This window comes from Cnephaeus nilssonii, assembly GCF_951640355.1.
Source record: "Cnephaeus nilssonii genome assembly, chromosome: 22".
Classification (NCBI taxonomy): domain Eukaryota; kingdom Metazoa; phylum Chordata; class Mammalia; order Chiroptera; family Vespertilionidae; genus Cnephaeus; species Cnephaeus nilssonii.
This window is the reverse complement of record NC_137093.1, coordinates 2,284,335-2,300,824: the sequence shown is the minus strand read 5'-3', so window position 1 is coordinate 2,300,824 and position 16,490 is coordinate 2,284,335. Positions and strand designations below refer to the sequence as shown.

Below are 16,490 nucleotides of genomic sequence, written 5' to 3'. Positions count from 1 at the left end.
TTGGGTACAAAGTTATCTGTTTATTATTATTTTAATGGATTTCAGAGAGGAAAGGAGAGGGAGAGAGAGATAGAAACATCAATGATGAGAGAGAATCATTGATGGGCTGCCTCTTTCACGCCCCCTACTGGGGATCGAGCCCGCAACCCTGGCATGTACCCTTGACCAGAATCAAACCTGGGACCCTTCAGTCCACAGGCTGATGCTCTGTCCACTGAGCCAAACCAGCCAGGGCCAAAGTTGTTATCTTTTTATCATGTCTTGTTGAAAGTTCTTATCCAGTGAGTACTCCAAAAGAACACGGAGAAATTAGATAAGGGTTAGGATAAAATTTTACATTTCATTAGAAGAACAAAGTGTATACCATTGGGACATTAAGATAACAGGTCAGATTTAACCCACACTGAGCTGAGGAATTAATCCCAATAAGATGGAAAATAGTTAACAACAAGGAGTTGGAATAGGACCTTCCTCCTGGGTGAGATTACCTCTGGACTGGTATTCATCTTTAAATAAGTTCAGCCTGTTTTAAACCCGCCTGTTCTTAAGGATGTTGCTTAGTTAAGGATCTTAAATCCAGATGTGCTCTCCGGCGAGTCTGTGGGACTCGCTGATCTGCGAGCCGTGAGAGGAGGAAATGAGACGGGTGAGGCCTGACTGCGCTCAGAGGCGAGGCCCGAGCACCCCGCGCCCTGTTCTGCGTGCCCGTCAATTACGTGTTTAATCGTCAGGTCAGCCTTTCCGAGAGAAGGACGACCCCTTTCCAACCTAAAACCTATGCTTTCCCACTTTCAAAATGTCGAGGCATGCTTCACGAACTCGGACATCTCCCAGTGTCACTGCTCAGCTGTGGGTGTGTGCTATGACATGCTCACCATGTGGGATCATTCTGCGATGGGGCCTTGGACTTTTCCAGCCAGTCCTCTCCTGAGCAGAGTTCTCCCCTGCCTGTCTGTAAAATGACACTCCCCCCACCGCACCACGCTTGTACTGTTACTCTCTTTGTGTTTCTTTGTAGCTCTTATTGCTACTAGTATCCGGAGTAACGTATTTGTTTGCTTCTTTGCTCTCTCTCAATATAAGATAAGCTCTTTGAGGGTAGGTCCTGGGTCTGTTTTACACATCACCTCTTCATCTTAAACAGTCCCTGATTCATCGGGAGACGTCCATGAATGTTCATTGGATGGATGGATGGAGAGATGGGTGGATGGGTTATGGGTGGGTAGATGGATAATGGGTGAGTGGATGGATGGATGGATGGGTGGCTATGTTAGTGGTGGGTAGATGGATGGGTGGATGGGTGGATGGATGGATGGATGGATCGGTGGCTGGGTTAGTGGTGGGTGGATGGATGGGTGGCTGGGTTAGTGGTGGGTGGGTGGATGGATGGATGGATGGATGGGTGGCTGGGTTAGTGGTGGGTGGATGGATGGGTGGATGGATGGATGGATGGATGGGTGGCTGGGTTAATGGTGGGTAGATGGATGGATGGATGGATGGGTGGCTGGGTTAGTGGTGGGTGGATGGATGGGTGGATGGATGGGTGGCTGGGTTAGTGGTGGGTGGATGGATGGGTGGATGGATGGATGGATGGATGGGTGGCTGGGTTAATGGTGGGTAGATGGATGGATGGATGGATGGGTGGCTGGGTTAGTGGTGGGTGGATGGATGGGTGGATGGATGGGTGGCTGGGTTAGTGGTGGGTGGATGGATGGATGGATGGATGGGTGGATGGGTTAATGGTGGGTAGATGGATGGCTGGGTGGCTGGGTTAGTGGTGGGTGGATGGATGGATAGAAGGATGAATGAATTCCATCTAGGGCTTCTGAGACGTCACAGCAGTGGTTCTCAGGCCTTTTCTAAATACTCCAGTGCAGTTTTATCCATAACAGTTTCCTTCCCACCTCCCCAAGGAGAACCAACTCCATCTCAGCATGTGACACCCGTATCGGAAGGGGATTTTCCGGGAGATGGGGATTATAGTTTGTAATAAGCCTCCCAAGTGGTTTTGATATTTCCCTTCTCTCACTGAGAATTAGAGAGTCTTTTTAAATCTATTTAACTGAAGTCTGGACTTCCTAGAGACATGCGTAGATGTCTTAGTTCTTCTTTCACATGAACACTCATCAGCTGAAGACAATTGCTGTAGCGTTTTATCTTCTCCCCCAGCTCCTGTACCCTTTCCTCTCTAGTTACATTCCCTGGCTGCTCCTCCATCCCCCGACTGCGTGTGAGCATCACCCAGGTCCTACCGGCATCTCGGAGCAGATGCAGCGCTTCCAGTAGGAGACAGCGTCCCCTGTCCTTGTTCTAGAACCGAAGTCCCTCCCCCCGGCTAATTCTGACGAATTGCTGTGGAGCTGGTGAACACTGCACATGCTCAGCTCCCTGTGTCTGCCTTGGGGGGGGGGGGGGGTGCGGGGTAGGACTTTGTGATTTTTAGAAGCCCCAGAAGGATCTGTTAAGAATCTGTCTTATCAATTCTCTGCTCTTGGATTCTGCATGCTTACTGATCTCTGGTACTTTCTGGTGGTATCGGGAGAGCCATCGCCTGGAACACTGAGTGCATTTTGCATGGGGCGGGGCGGGGAGAGGAGCTGGGAGGGGTTGGTCTTGAGTCCCGATAGAGAAATGAGAATGTGAACGCGGGAACGCAGTAGCCTCGCCACGTGCAGAGGATCGAGTGTGAAACAGTCACACAAACCTGACATCTCGGAAAGCACAGCTGCTTCCTGTAGTTGTGGGTCAGAGGTCGGACGTAGGTTTTCCTGACAAAGCCAGCAGGTGGGCAGGGCTGGTTCTCCGGCGGCGCGGCGGCAGGAGAGGTGGGTTCCTTGCTGTTCCTCCTGTCTGACCAGTGGGTCCGTCTCAGGTGCTGCTGCTGACCTCACCCTCCCCGCTGACCGCAGTCTGGAGGGTCTCTCAGGGCCCGCACGGTCGGATTGCCCTCCCCCCCCCCCCCCGCGCCCCCGCATGATCCCGGATGCGCTTCTTACGTCAGGGCCATTAACTCCATCACACCTGTGACCTTCAGCGTGCCTCACAGATAACAATGTGGACATCTCTGGCTGGAGGAGCAGGAGCATTGTAGGGCCTCCTCCTGGTGGGTGGGTTCTGACGCCTCCCGTCCAGCTGGGCAGGCCCCTGGGAGTCTAGAATGAAGGCTGAACCGCTGCACCTGGGTCAGCCCAGACTCACCTGGGCAGGAGGTTTACAGCTTTTCCGTAGCCTTCCTCCGCTTCTCCCTTTCTAGAAACATCTGCTCTTACGTGGTCACTGGTGCTTTTTAGAGCCTGATGCAGCTTACCTCTCCTTTAGAGCTGAGAGAATCTGGTTGTGGTTCGTAGAGTCACACCACTCAGTGCTCTTTGTGAGCGCTCTTTCATTTTCTGGTAAATACTTTGAAACCTATACAGTTAAACTACCACATAATGAGGGTGTGCCTCTCATGTTGTGATCATCTCGTTATTATCAGCATGACTCACACCGGAAATCAGTGTGTCATTCCGACTGCCAGCTGGTACAGAGAGCGATTACTGTCGGCATCCTGCCAGCCAGGGCTGCGCCGGGCACTGGCGTCTCTCAGGAAGTAACCCTGATCTGGGGCTGCAGCTGGGAAGAGGCCAACGTGGGAGGAGGCTCCCTCACCTGAGAAACGGGCTAAATGACTGCAGGTTTGGGAGGCTAGGGAGAGAGCCCCTAACCAGTTAACTGCCACGGTATTTTGAATTACATTTAAAAGGTCCTCCGCTTGCATCTGCAGATGCTTATGGCCTACAGATGGTTAAGCATCCTGACCTCCTGCTGCTCCTAGATCCTGGGAGACAGGACTGATGGAATTGTCACCCGGTTTTATCGACGGGAACTGAGCTCGGTGCTGTCCGGTGGTTTGCCGCAGATCAAGCAGAGCCGGGACGAGCCCCAGTGTGCCCCAGGGCTCCGTGTGTCCCAGAGCTGATGCCAGTGCCCGTCAGAAGCCGGCCCCATGGTGCCTGCTCAGCCACCGATCATCCTCGGGGCGTGTTCTTTCAGAGTGCAAACCCTGTTCCTACACCTGACAGACGTTCACACAGCATGGCCCCTGTGTTGCAGCCACACGCGGTGCCCTGGCCTGTGCGAGCGGCGAGTTCCCATGCGCGGACGGCGAGGCCTGCCTGCAACCCTTGGAGCGCTGCGACGGCTTCCTGGACTGTGCGGATGAGAGCGATGAGCAGGCCTGCAACGGTGAGTGCCCCAGCCTGGTCTCCCCCTTCGCCCTCCTCCCCCATCCCTCCCCCCAGAGCCCAGCCTTATCCCCTGGCCTAGCCTCGTCCCCTGGCCCAGCCTCGTACCTTGGGGCAGCTAGAGAGAACCCTCTGAGTTTGTCCTCAGTCTGAACCAGCCCCTGGCATGGCTCCAGCTCCCCATGCCTGTGGGAAGGCTCTCAGCTCCTCATGCCTGTGGGAAGGCTCTCAGCTCCTCATGCCTGTGGGAAAGGCTCCCCATGCCTGTGGGAAAGGCTCCCAGCTCCCCATGCCTGTGGGAAGGCTCTCAGCTCCTCATGCCTGTGGGAAAAGCTCCCCATGCCTGTGGGAAGGCTCTCAGCTCCTCATGCCTGTGGGAAAAGCTCCCCATGCCTGTGGGAAGGCTCCCAGCTCCTCATGCCTGTGGGAGAGGCTCCCAGCTCCCCATGCCTGTGGGAAGGCTCCCCATGCCTGTGGGAAGGCTCCCAGCTCCCCATGCCTGTGGGAAGGCTCCCAGCTCCTCATGCCTGTGGGAAGGCTCCCAGCTCCTCATGCCTGTGGGAAGGCTCCCAGCTCCTCATGCCTGTGGGAAGGCTCCCAGCTCCTCATGCCTGTGGGAAGGCTCCCAGCTCCTCATGGCTGTGGGAAGGCTCCCAGCTCCCCATGCCTGTGGGAGAGGCTCCCAGCTCCTCATGCCTGTGGGAAAGGCTCCCCATGCCTGTGGGAAGGCTCCCAGCTCCTCATGCCTGTGGGAAGGCTCCCAGCTCCTCATGCCTGTGGGAAAGGCTCCCAGCTCCTCATGCCTGTGGGAGAGGCTCCCCATGCCTGTGGGAAGGCTCCCAGCTCCTCATGCCTGTGGGAAGGCTCCCAGCTCCTCATGCCTGTGGGAAAGGCTCCCAGCTCCTCATGCCTGTGGGAAAGGCTCCCCATGCCTGTGGGAAGGCTCCCAGCTCCCCATGCCTGTGGGAAGGCTCCCAGCTCCTCATGCCTGTGGGAAAGGCTCCCCATGCCTGTGGGAAGGCTCCCAGCTCCTCATGCCTGTGGGAAGGCTCCCAGCTCCTCATGCCTGTGGGAAGGCTCCCAGCTCCCCATGCCTGTGGGAGAGGCTCCCAGCTCCTCATGCCTGTGGGAAAGGCTCCCCATGCCTGTGGGAAGGCTCCCAGCTCCCCATGCCTGTGGGAAGGCTCCCAGCTCCCCATGCCTGTGGGAAGGCTCCCAGCTCCTCATGCCTGTGGGAGAGGCTCCCCATGCCTGTGGGAGAGGCTCCCAGCTCCCCATGCCTGTGGGAGAGGCTCCCCATGCCTGTGGGAGAGGCTCCCAGCTCCTCATGCCTGTGGGAAAGGCTCCCCATGCCTGTGGGAGAGGCTCCCAGCTCCCCATGCCTGTGGGAAGGCTCTCAGCTCCCCATGCCTGTGGGAGAGGCTCCCAGCTCCTCATGCCTGTGGGAGAGGCTCCCAGCTCCTCATGCCTGTGGGAAGGCTCCCCATGCCTGTGGGAGAGGCTCCCAGCTCCCCATGCCTGTGGGAAGGCTCCCCATGCCTGTGGGAGAGGCTCCCAGCTCCCCATGCCTGTGGGAGAGGCTCCCAGCTCCCCATGCCTGTGGGAGAGGCTCCCAGCTCCCCATGCCTGTGGGAGAGGCTCCCAGCTCCCCATGCCTGTGGGAAGGCTCCCAGCTCCCCATGCCTGTGGGAAGGCTCCCAGCTCCTCATGCCTGTGGGAGAGGCTCCCAGCTCCCCATGCCTGTGGGAAGGCTCCCAGCTCCCCATGCCTGTGGGAAAGGCTCCCAGCTCCTCATGCCTGTGGGAGAGGCTCCCAGCTCCTCATGCCTGTGGGAAGGCTCCCAGCTCCTCATGCCTGTGGGAAGGCTCCCCATGCCTGTGGGAGAGGCTCCCAGCTCCCCATGCCTGTGGGAAGGCCCCCAGCTCCTCATGCCTGTGGGAAGGCTCCCAGCTCCCCATGCCTGTGGGAAGGCTCCCAGCTCCCCATGCCTGTGGGAAAGGCTCCCAGCTCCTCATGCCTGTGGGAAAGGCTCCCCATGCCTGTGGGAAGGCTCCCAGCTCCCCATGCCTGTGGGAAGGCTCCCAGCTCCCCATGCCTGTGGGAAAGGCTCCCAGCTCCTCATGCCTGTGGGAAAGGCTCCCCATGCCTGTGGGAAGGCTCCCAGCTCCCCATGCCTGTGGAAAGGCTCCCAGCTCCCCATGCCAGTGGGAGAGGCTCCCAGCTCCTCATGCCTGTGGGAAAGGCTCCCCATGCCTGTGGGAAGGCTCCCAGCTCCCCATGCCTGTGGGAAGGCTCCCAGCTCCTCATGCCTGTGGGAAAGGCTCCCCATGCCTGTGGGAAGGCTCCCAGCTCCTCATGCCTGTGGGAAGGCTCCCAGCTCCTCATGCCTGTGGGAAGGCTCCCAGCTCCCCATGCCTGTGGGAGAGGCTCCCAGCTCCTCATGCCTGTGGGAAAGGCTCCCCATGCCTGTGGGAAGGCTCCCAGCTCCCCATGCCTGTGGGAAGGCTCCCAGCTCCCCATGCCTGTGGGAAGGCTCCCAGCTCCTCATGCCTGTGGGAGAGGCTCCCCATGCCTGTCGGAGAGGCTCCCAGCTCCCCATGCCTGTGGGAGAGGCTCCCCATGCCTGTGGGAGAGGCTCCCAGCTCCTCATGCCTGTGGGAAAGGCTCCCCATGCCTGTGGGAGAGGCTCCCAGCTCCCCATGCCTGTGGGAAGGCTCTCAGCTCCCCATGCCTGTGGGAGAGGCTCCCAGCTCCTCATGCCTGTGGGAGAGGCTCCCAGCTCCTCATGCCTGTGGGAAGGCTCCCCATGCCTGTGGGAGAGGCTCCCAGCTCCCCATGCCTGTGGGAAGGCTCCCCATGCCTGTGGGAGAGGCTCCCAGCTCCCCATGCCTGTGGGAGAGGCTCCCAGCTCCCCATGCCTGTGGGAAGGCTCCCAGCTCCCCATGCCTGTGGGAAGGCTCCCAGCTCCTCATGCCTGTGGGAGAGGCTCCCAGCTCCCCATGCCTGTGGGAAGGCTCCCAGCTCCCCATGCCTGTGGGAAGGCTCCCAGCTCCCCATGCCTGTGGGAGAGGCTCCCAGCTCCTCATGCCTGTGGGAGAGGCTCCCAGCTCCCCATGCCTGTGGGAAGGCTCCCAGCTCCCCATGCCTGTGGGAGAGGCTCTCAGCTCCTCATGCCTGTGGGAAAAGCTCCCCATGCCTGTGGGAGAGGCTCCCAGCTCCTCATGCCTGTGGGAAGGCTCTCAGCTCCCCATGCCTGTAGGAGAGGCTCCCAGCTCCTCATGCCTGTGGGAAGGCTCTCAGCTCCCCATGCCTGTAGGAGAGGCTCCCAGCTCCTCATGCCTGTGGGAAGGCTCCCAGCTCCCCATGCCTGTGGGAAGGCTCTCAACTCCTCATGCCTGTGGGAAGGCTCCCAGCTCCTCATGCCTGTGGGAAAAGCTCGCCATGCCTGTGGGAGAGGCTCCCAGCTCCTCATGCCTGTGGGAAGGCTCCCAGCTCCCCATGCCTGTGGGAAAAGCTCCCCATGCCTGTGGGAAGGCTCTCAGCTCCCCATGCCTGTGGGAAGGCTCACAACTCCTCATGCCTGTGGGAGAGGCTCTCAGCTCCCCATGCCTGTGGGAGAGGCTCCCAGCTCCTCATGCCTGTGGGAAGGCTCTCAGCTCCCCATGCCTGTGGGAAGGCTCTCAGCTCCCCATGCCTGTGGGAAAAGCTCCCCATGCCTGTGGGAAGGCTCTCAGCTCCCCATGCCTGTGGGAAGGTTCTCAACTCCTCATGCCTGTGGGAAGGCTCCCAGCTCCCCATGCCTGTGGGAGAGGCTCTCAGCTCCTCATGCCTGTGGGAGAGGCTCTCAGCTCCCCATGCCTGTGGGAGAGGCTCCCAGCTCCTCATGCCTGTGGGAAGGCTCTCAGCTCCCCATGCCTGTGGGAAGGCTCTCAGCTCCCCATGCCTGTGGGAAAAGCTCCCCATGCCTGTGGGAAGGCTCCCAGCTCCCCATGCCTGTGGGAGAGGCTCCCAGCTCCTCATGCCTGTGGGAAGGCTCTCAGCTCCCCATGCCTGTGGGAAGGCTCTCAGCTCCCCATGCCTGTGGGAAAAGCTCCCCATGCCTGTGGGAGAGGCTCCCAGCTCCTCATGCCTGTGGGAAGGCTCCCAGCTCCCCATGCCTGTGGGAAGGCTCCCAGCTCCCCATGCCTGTGGGAAGGCTCCCAGCTCCCCATGCCTGTGGGAGAGGCTCTCAGCTCCTCATGCCTGTGGGAAAAGCTCCTCATGCCTGTGGGAAAAGCTCACCATACCTGTGGGAAAGGCTGGTCTTGAGCCTGTTTTCCTGGCTCCCCACCCCAGGCTGCTGCACCGTTGCTTCCACAGGGCCTGGCACTTCTTTCTGGAATGAATTGAGTAGTTGCCTCAGGCCCTTTGGTACCACACAGAGCACGCAGACTGGGTGGCTTACAAACAGCAGGCATTTAGTTTTCAGTCAAATTTGAGAGTGCAAGACCCAGTCGCTAACAGGTTCCCTGTCTGTCTCCTGGTTCCCACTGAGTCCTCGGGGAGGTGACGAGGGAGCTCTCTAGGTCTCCTGCGGATACTCAGCTCATTCATGCGGCTCCAGCCTCATGACCTAACCACCTCCCAAGGCCCGACCCGCTGAACCATCCTGGGTTAGTGTCCAGAACGTGAGTTCTGAGGGAACACGTTTCGTCTGCAGCTGCCGCAGCCCTGCTGCGACACAGCCTGTACCCCAGCCCCCTCTGTTGAGAAGTGGCTTTAAGTGAGTGTAGACAAGGAGGGGACAGCTAGGAAGCCCGGGGTGGGTGGGGCTGCATAGGAAGGGCTCCTCTGTTTTCTCGGGCATCCTTAAGGTGACGGTGTGGCCTGGCCCTCTAGGTCATGGAGGTCTGTCCACATCAGGAGCCTCTGGACTCTTCTGATGTCCAAGTAGGTATGAGATCTCCTCCCTGTGTCCCTTGTCTCCAGATGAACTGGCCGTGTACAAGGTGCAGAACCTGCAGTGGACAGCTGACTTCTCCGGGGACGTAACTCTGACCTGGACGCGGCCCAAGAAGATGCCCTCTGCTTCCTGTGTGTACAATGTCTACTACAGGTGGGTCCTCCCGTGGGGAGAGCGGGTCCTCCCCGCCGCGGCGCCCTGACTCCTGCGCGTAGAAAGCAGCTCTGCGCTGTGCAGGGAAGGGCTCTGCTCACGCGTGGACGTGTAGCCGCCCCGCCTCCGTGCGACCTCCCTCTGTCTGCTGGCCAGGGTGGTGGGGGAGAGCCCCTGGAAGACCCTGGAGACCCACAGCAACAAAACCAGCACGAGGCTCCGCGTCCTGAGGCCGGACACCACGTACCAGGTGAAGGTGCAGGTGCAGTGCCTGAGCAAGGTGCACGGCACCAACGACGTCCTGACGCTGCGGACCCCCGAGGGGCGTAAGTGCTGCCGTGTCTGCGCCCGACAGGCCTGGCGTGGCGTCGCGGTTTCCGGGGGTCCTCAGGGCAGGCGCGGGGCCACATGCCTCAGGCAGAGATGCAGGGCGGCCGCTCTGCAGTCCGGCCTACATTGCTGGACATTTATTCTTCTCTTTAAATGTATTTTCCTGATTTCAGAGAGGAAGGGAGAGAGAGAGACATCAGTGGTGAGAGAGAATCATTGATCGGCTGCCTCCTACATGCCCCTGCTGGGGACCAAGCCTGCAACCTGGGCATGTGCCCTTGACCGGAATCAAACCCAGGACCCTTGAATCCACAGGCCAATGCTCTATCCACTGAGCCAAACTGGCCAGAGTGGACATTTATCCTTATTATGTCACATAATTAGCTTACGAAGGTGCGTTCAGATTCTGCCCACCACTGCCCTGTTGTGCACTTCTTACCAAGTCTCTGTGTCTGCCTCTGTCTTCAGGGGTTTCCCAGTGCTGGGCACTTAAGAGCTCATCGTCATTAAAATACGAGGCATGTCAGAGGTGTGTAGCTCAGTGTAAAGACATTGCCCGACACGCATGTGTCCGAGGCTCCTGCTTCCCCAGCTCGTGAGCTCTGTTTGCAGCTGCCACGAGGACCTTGTGTGAACGCTTAACATTAACCGTGTTCAGGGGGCCTGGCGTTGAGCCGCTGATAGAGTCCGCGGGGAAGCCAAGTGGAGAAGGTGCTACTCAGACCCTCAGGGGGCCCCGTGTGCCTCGGCCACTCGGGAGGTCATGACAGTGCAGGCCGAGCAGCGGGGCCTGGATTGGGGTTCCTGGGTGGAGTGCCCCGAGGTTCCCAGCTAAGGCTGATTGGTTCAACCCAAACGAAAAGCAGGGGCTTTGGAAGCCTTGCTGGGGTCTTTCCCAAGGGGTTCATCACGGGGAGGCCCTGGGAGGTGGGGAGACCCGGTGGGGGGCTCGGCCCTCATGGGCACAGCCTAGTGAGCCACGAGCAGGCCGAGACCGCCGCCGGCCATGCACGCTGAGGGACAGGCTTCCTGTCGTTGGGGACCCGCAGCAGCCTGCCCGGTGGAGAGGTCACAGGCCGGCCCAGACCCTTCCTCGTCCCGTGTGAAGCTCAGGGACGCCCCCAGGGGCCGGTGTGCAGACGTGTGTAACCCCTGCCTCTCTCCTAGTGCCCGACGCCCCTCGGAACCTCCAGCTGTCCCTGCCCCGGGACGAGGAAGGAGCGATTGTGGGCCGCTGGGCCGCTCCCGCCCACAGCCAGGGCCTCGTGCGCGAGTACATTGTGAGTGCCCCCCGGGCGCCCTGCGGAGCAGCAGTGTCTTCTGTGTGACGGACTCGGTGTGATGGTCATCCCTTAGGACGGCCCCACCTCCCCGTCTGCTCCCTGGTCCCTGTCAGGGTGCCGCCCTGTGACGACCTTTCGCCAACACATCTCTTCGCACGGCAGGTGGAGTACAGCAGGAGCGGTTCCAGGGCGTGGGCCTCCCAGAGGGCCGCCAGCAACACCACGGAGATCAGGAACGTGCTGGTCGGCGCTCAGTACACCGTCAGGGTGAGCGGCGCCCTCCCTCCCGCCGGGCTCGGCCGGGCCGTGGGGAGGCACCCGGCTTGCCTTCCTGAGACCTTCATTCCCGGCCGCCCTGGCGTTGCTGTTTCTCTCTGTCTCTTCCCGGCTCGGGTCCCAGAGAACTTGAAGTCGGACTCCCCTCAGGGCGAGGCCCCGGTAGCGCTGCTCTGCCCGGTGCTCTGCCAGCTCTCCGGCTCTGTGCTTCTGCACGACCGCTCCTCGCCTGTGGCAGCCTCGGGGCCTGCAGAGCTGTGCGAGGCTCTGCAGACGGATGCTGAGAAGTTCGTACAAAACACGCTGTCAGTGTCCCCAGCAGGAAAGAGGGAGATTTTGTGCAAACATAATGTGCATACACAGACTCCCTCACACTGTAAGGCTCGGGGTCTGTTTTCATGTATGTGCACACTTATGTGTGCATGTATGGGGGCACACACTCACTCCCTTGCTCCTCAGGAAAACCTGGCTTCATCGTCATAGTCACGTCCTGACCTCAGTGCTCGCGGCTCCTTCCCCCGGGTCCCCCGCCCCCGCCTCTTTCCCTCTTCTCTCAGGTTCGGGCCTCGGAGTGTCCTGGCCCCTGTCTGTGCCTGTGACACCCACTGCCCAGGCCTCTCTCCTTGGCCCCCTGGGAGTCTGGCTGTGGCTGCGGCCTGTGTTTCATGCTGAGTTCACTCTGTTTGAACAGGTGGCTGCGGTGACGAGCCGTGGAATAGGAAACTGGAGCGACTCCAAATCCATCACCACCACACGGGAGAAAGGTAGGTGGTTCCAGGTCGGCAGATTCAGGGGAGAGAGCTCGTGCAGAGGCAGCTCAGTGCCTGGGGCCTGGGGGGCGGGCTTCGAGCGTCACACGGCCTTTCCTCCGACATGGCGGTGCGCCTGGGTGACGGGAGTGCATGCCTCCTCTGGGAGCTGGGCGCTTCTTAGGATGCAACGTACAGGGGGTTTGCAGAGGCTGCCAGGCCTGGCCCGCTGCGTTTATGCCGACACCCCAAACAGAAGGCACCCTCCTCTACCCAAGGGGACGACCTTATATACATGTCCGCCTGGCGCTGGGCCGTGTCCCAGCAGCTCCTCCGACGTGCAGGTGCCCGTGTCCAGCCAGGAGCTGGTAGGGACAGCCGCTGCCCTCATCCAGCTGGCCCCTCAGCACACCTGTAGGCACAGGTGAGGGACTGCAAGGAGGCCACGTCACTTGTCACCTAGTCGGTGCCAGCGGAGGTGAGCCTGACCCGCTGCCCCACGCCTGTGCCTGAGCCGCCGTGAACTGCGGCAGCGAGATGGGGCCTGTGGCCCGCGTGGCCCGCGTGCTGGGGGCCGGCACGCCATCTGGCGTGTGTGCCTTGCGAGGGCAGAGGCCACTCTGCTTCCTCTGCTCTGTGCTGGCCCCGGGCAGGAGCCCGGAGGGAGACGGCTGATGAGAGGGGACGGAGCCCGGAGACGCTGATGAGAGGGGACGGAGCCCGGAGACGCTGATGAGAGGGGAAGGGCCCCGGAGAGCGCTGATGAGAGGGGACGGAGCCCGGAGACGCTGATGAGAGGGGACGGAGCCCGGAGACGCTGATGAGAGGGGAAGGGCCCCGGAGACATTGATGAGAGGGGACGGAGCCCGGAGATGCTGATGAGAGGGGAAGGGCCCCGGAGAGCGCTGATGAGAGGGGACGGAGCCCGGAGACGCTGATGAGAGGGGAAGGGGCCCGGAGAGCGCTGATGAGAGGGGACGGAGCCCGGAGACGCTGATGAGAGGGGAAGGGCCCCGGAGACGCTGATGAGAGGGGACTGAGCCCGGAGAGCGCTGATGAGAGGGGACGGAGCCAGAGAGCGCTGATGAGAGGGGAAGGGGCCCGGAGACTCTGATGAGAGGGGACGGAGCCTGGAGAGCGCTGATGAGAGGGGAAGGGGCCCGGAGAGCGCTGATGAGAGGGGACGGGGCCCGGAGAGCGCTGATGAGAGGGGACGGAGCCCGGAGAGCGCTGATGAGAGGGGAAGGGGCCCGGAGACGCTGATGAGAGGGGCAGGAAGCGATGAAGTGGAGGCCTGCGCACGGATGGGGCAGAGGCGGCTCCCCGGATGTTGCCGTGGCGCCTGGGCTTTTGCTGATGGGCTTGCGGGCGTGGACGTGCAGTCAGGGGGTTGCATAGAATGTGCTTGGTTTCCCTGCCTTCGCCTGAACCTGTGAGAGGCCGGCTCCGGGTCCCGAAGAGCCCCTGTCCGGTGGAGATCAGGCTGGGAGGCAGCCCGATCCAGTGGAGGCTCCGGAGCAGGTGCTGTGGGGCCTGGAGAAGGTGTGGAATTCCGCTGCCCGGGGCTTTCAGGTGGCGTCGTTTCCTTGCACAAAGCGGGGTCGGACTAGGGCTCACTGGATGCACTGAAACAGGGACTTGGGAAGGTCAGCAGTCACACGCCTTGAACTCCCGGGCATAGTCACATCTGCCTTTGCTTCTCTTAACGTCCTCAGGCACGATTTTGAGGGACCTGGGCTCCTGGCCTGTGTTCTGGTTCGGGGACGTGCAGGAGGCAGCTATGTACTGAGTCAGAAGTATTGGTTGTGAAAGATCATAATGTTAAGAAGATGAAGGTCCTGGCCGGTTTGGCTCAGTGGGTAGAGCATCGGCCTGCAGACTGAAGGGTCCCAGGTTCGATTCCTGGTCCAGGGCACGTACCTCAGTTGCAGGCTCCTCCCCAGTCTGGGCGTGTGCAGGAGGCAGCCCATCGATGTGTTTCTCTCACACCAAGATTTCTCTCTGTCTTTCCCTCTCTCTTCAACTCTCTCTGAACATCAGTGGGAAAGCATCCTCAGAGGAGGATTAAGAGAAAAGAAGATGGAGGGAAATAGTGCGTCGTCCAGAGCACCAAGTTAGTGGTGGGATGTGGGGGGTGAATAGGAAGTGAGGGAAGCCGTGTTCAGCAACACTTTTTGTGGCCTGAGAACCACTTTGTTGTTGGACGTGAATCGATCTCTGATTCTCACTGACCCCACGGGCCTGGCGGTGCACGTGCTGTAGCTGAGGAGCGTGTCCGCAGCGGTGCCCGCAGCACGGTGGGCACGCAGGTGAGCGGCCCCGCGGCCCCGCCGCCTGGCGGAGTTCCTTCCCCTGGCTGCTTCCTGGAGCGCCGCGTCATTAATGGCTGGTGATGATCTGGGGACGCCGGGCTCTGCCAGCTCTGCCAGCAGGTGGTGTCCGCTCCGTAGTCTCTCCGGCGGCTCCAGAGGAAGGTGCTGAGACCGCCTGCACCGCGCACCCCTGCGCCCCAGGTTGGGGGCAGGAGCCCGGCAGCTGGTCCGGGACCTGGAGCAGCCTCTGCCTGCTGCCCTCCCCGCGGCGCTCAGCCGGAGCGCGCCTCCTCTGAGGCCAGGCTCCCCCGGGGGCTTCGCAGGAAAGGAGAGGGGGGGTGTCGAGAGCTAGACCCTTCCGGGCGTCTCTGCGGGATGCCCGGCCTCTGGGGTGTAGATCGCCTCTCAGGCCCCAGCTGTGGACGACGAGCGGCTTCTCCTGGTTAACCTCGGAGCAGGAGGTTGGACTCGGGTTCGCCAGACTCTGGACCAGGTTCTTTCCGTTTGCCGCAGCTGCTGTCGTCCTCCCAGAGGGACGAGGCCACGGGGTCCTTATTCGTGCCAGTGACGGGGCGCCGTGGCCTCTGCCCGGGGCGGCACGGGTTGCTGGGCATCGACCTAAAGGAACGTTCCCGCTCGGCGTGACTGCCAGGAGAGCTAAGTGAGCCCCGTTAGCGGTGGTCGCCGGTGGCCGGGACCCCGCAGCCTCGGGGGCAGGGCTGAGAGGCGGACCGGTACCAGCAGCCCCGGAGGCGGCCTCTCTTCTCCACCGGAGGGTGGCGTGGTCTCGGTGGGGACGGTTCACCCTGCGTCCTCACTCTGCCCTCTCTTGTTGGACTCTTGCAGTGGTCCCGCCTCCGGACATCCGCATCGATGGCTGCACGGAGAGTTCTGTGAGCTTCACCCTGGCCATGCCGAGCGACGTCCAGGTAACGCGGGCACTCCGGCTGCAGGCGGGCGGGGGCCCAGAGCCGTGAGGGAACAGAGAGGGACCCGGGCCAGTGCCGTGAGCCCGCAGGTAGCTCCCCCCATGGAGAGCCTGAGCCTGCCCCGGGAGGAGGCGCCTCACTGACATCATGTCCTCCAGTGGCTCACGGCCCAGGGCCCGCAGGCCGGTGCTGACAGGAGCGGAGCAGCCCGCAGGCCGGTGCTGACAGGAGCGGAGCAGCCCGCAGTGTCGGCGCCTTGGGTTTTCTGGTGCTGGTGCTGGTGCTGGTGCAGGGGCTCCACCATGGACACATCTTCCGAGAATCGGCTGCTTGCAAGCACATTCACCACTCCACCCCCTCCCCCTCCCATCACCCCCTCCCTCTCCCATCACCCCCTCCCTCTCCCATCACCCCCTCCCCCTCCCATCACCCCCTCCCTCTCCCATCACCCCCTCCCCCTCCCATCACCCCCTCCCTCTCCTATCACCCCCTCCCCCTCCCATCACCCCCTGCCTCTCCCATCACCCCCCTCCCCCTCCCATCACCCCCTCCCTCTCCCATCACCCCTCCCTCTCCCATCACCCCCTCCCCCTCCCCCATCACCCCCTCCCCCTCCCATCACCCCTCCCCCTCCCATCACCCCCTCCCCCTCCCATTACCCCTCCCCCTCCCATCACCCCTCCCCCTCCCATCACCCCCTCCCCCTCCCATCACCCCCTCCCCCTCCCATCACCCCCTCCCCCTCCCATCACCCCCCTCCCCCTCCCATCACCCCCTCCCCCTCCCATCACCCCGTTCCTCCGCTCACCCTACCCGCACGGCCACTCCCCATAGTCACTGCGCCCCAGGTTCTCGGGTTCTTTCTTGCCTGTTGCTCCTCACATCATCCTGTCTGAGAAGTGGGGGGGGGGACAGATAGTGGGACAGACAGACAGAAACCTCAGTCTCTGCCGTTCACTGCACTGCAGTTCGCTGTCAAGCCCTCCTCCCGAGATGCCACTGCAGAAACAGCCTCACGCGGAGCATGTCCGTCTCGTCTTTGGTCCTGAAACGTTCTTGTTGTTGGTTGTCTCGTAGTCAGAGGTCATGAGGGCAGCTTCTCCACGAGCTCAGGACCTGGAGAAGCTCGGCTTCCCTGCGCCTGGGAGCACTGAGGTCTACCCAAACCTCTTGGCCTTGACTGCAAGGACCAGCTCGCGTCACGTGTCTTTAAAACCAGGACCTTTTCAGATCCCCCTCCTGCCCTTATGCATCGGTTCCTGTCCGTTTATTCTGCTTAACTTTTGCTTTGCT

General features: G+C 61.3%; 1 protein-coding gene across 1 annotated transcript in view; it reads left to right on the top strand.

Annotated features, from left to right (window-relative positions):
• The window catches only part of SORL1 (sortilin related receptor 1), a 158,224-nt gene that overhangs the window by 122,032 nt on the left and 19,702 nt on the right, over positions 1-16,490 (top strand). Inside the window, exons 33-39 of the mRNA XM_079762235.1 lie at positions 4,093-4,224; positions 9,192-9,318; positions 9,475-9,644; positions 10,816-10,928; positions 11,094-11,198; positions 11,899-11,971; positions 15,115-15,197. Coding sequence (XP_079618361.1) covers positions 4,093-4,224; positions 9,192-9,318; positions 9,475-9,644; positions 10,816-10,928; positions 11,094-11,198; positions 11,899-11,971; positions 15,115-15,197 — 803 coding nt within the window. The remainder of the gene's footprint in view (positions 1-4,092; positions 4,225-9,191; positions 9,319-9,474; positions 9,645-10,815; positions 10,929-11,093; positions 11,199-11,898; positions 11,972-15,114; positions 15,198-16,490) is intronic.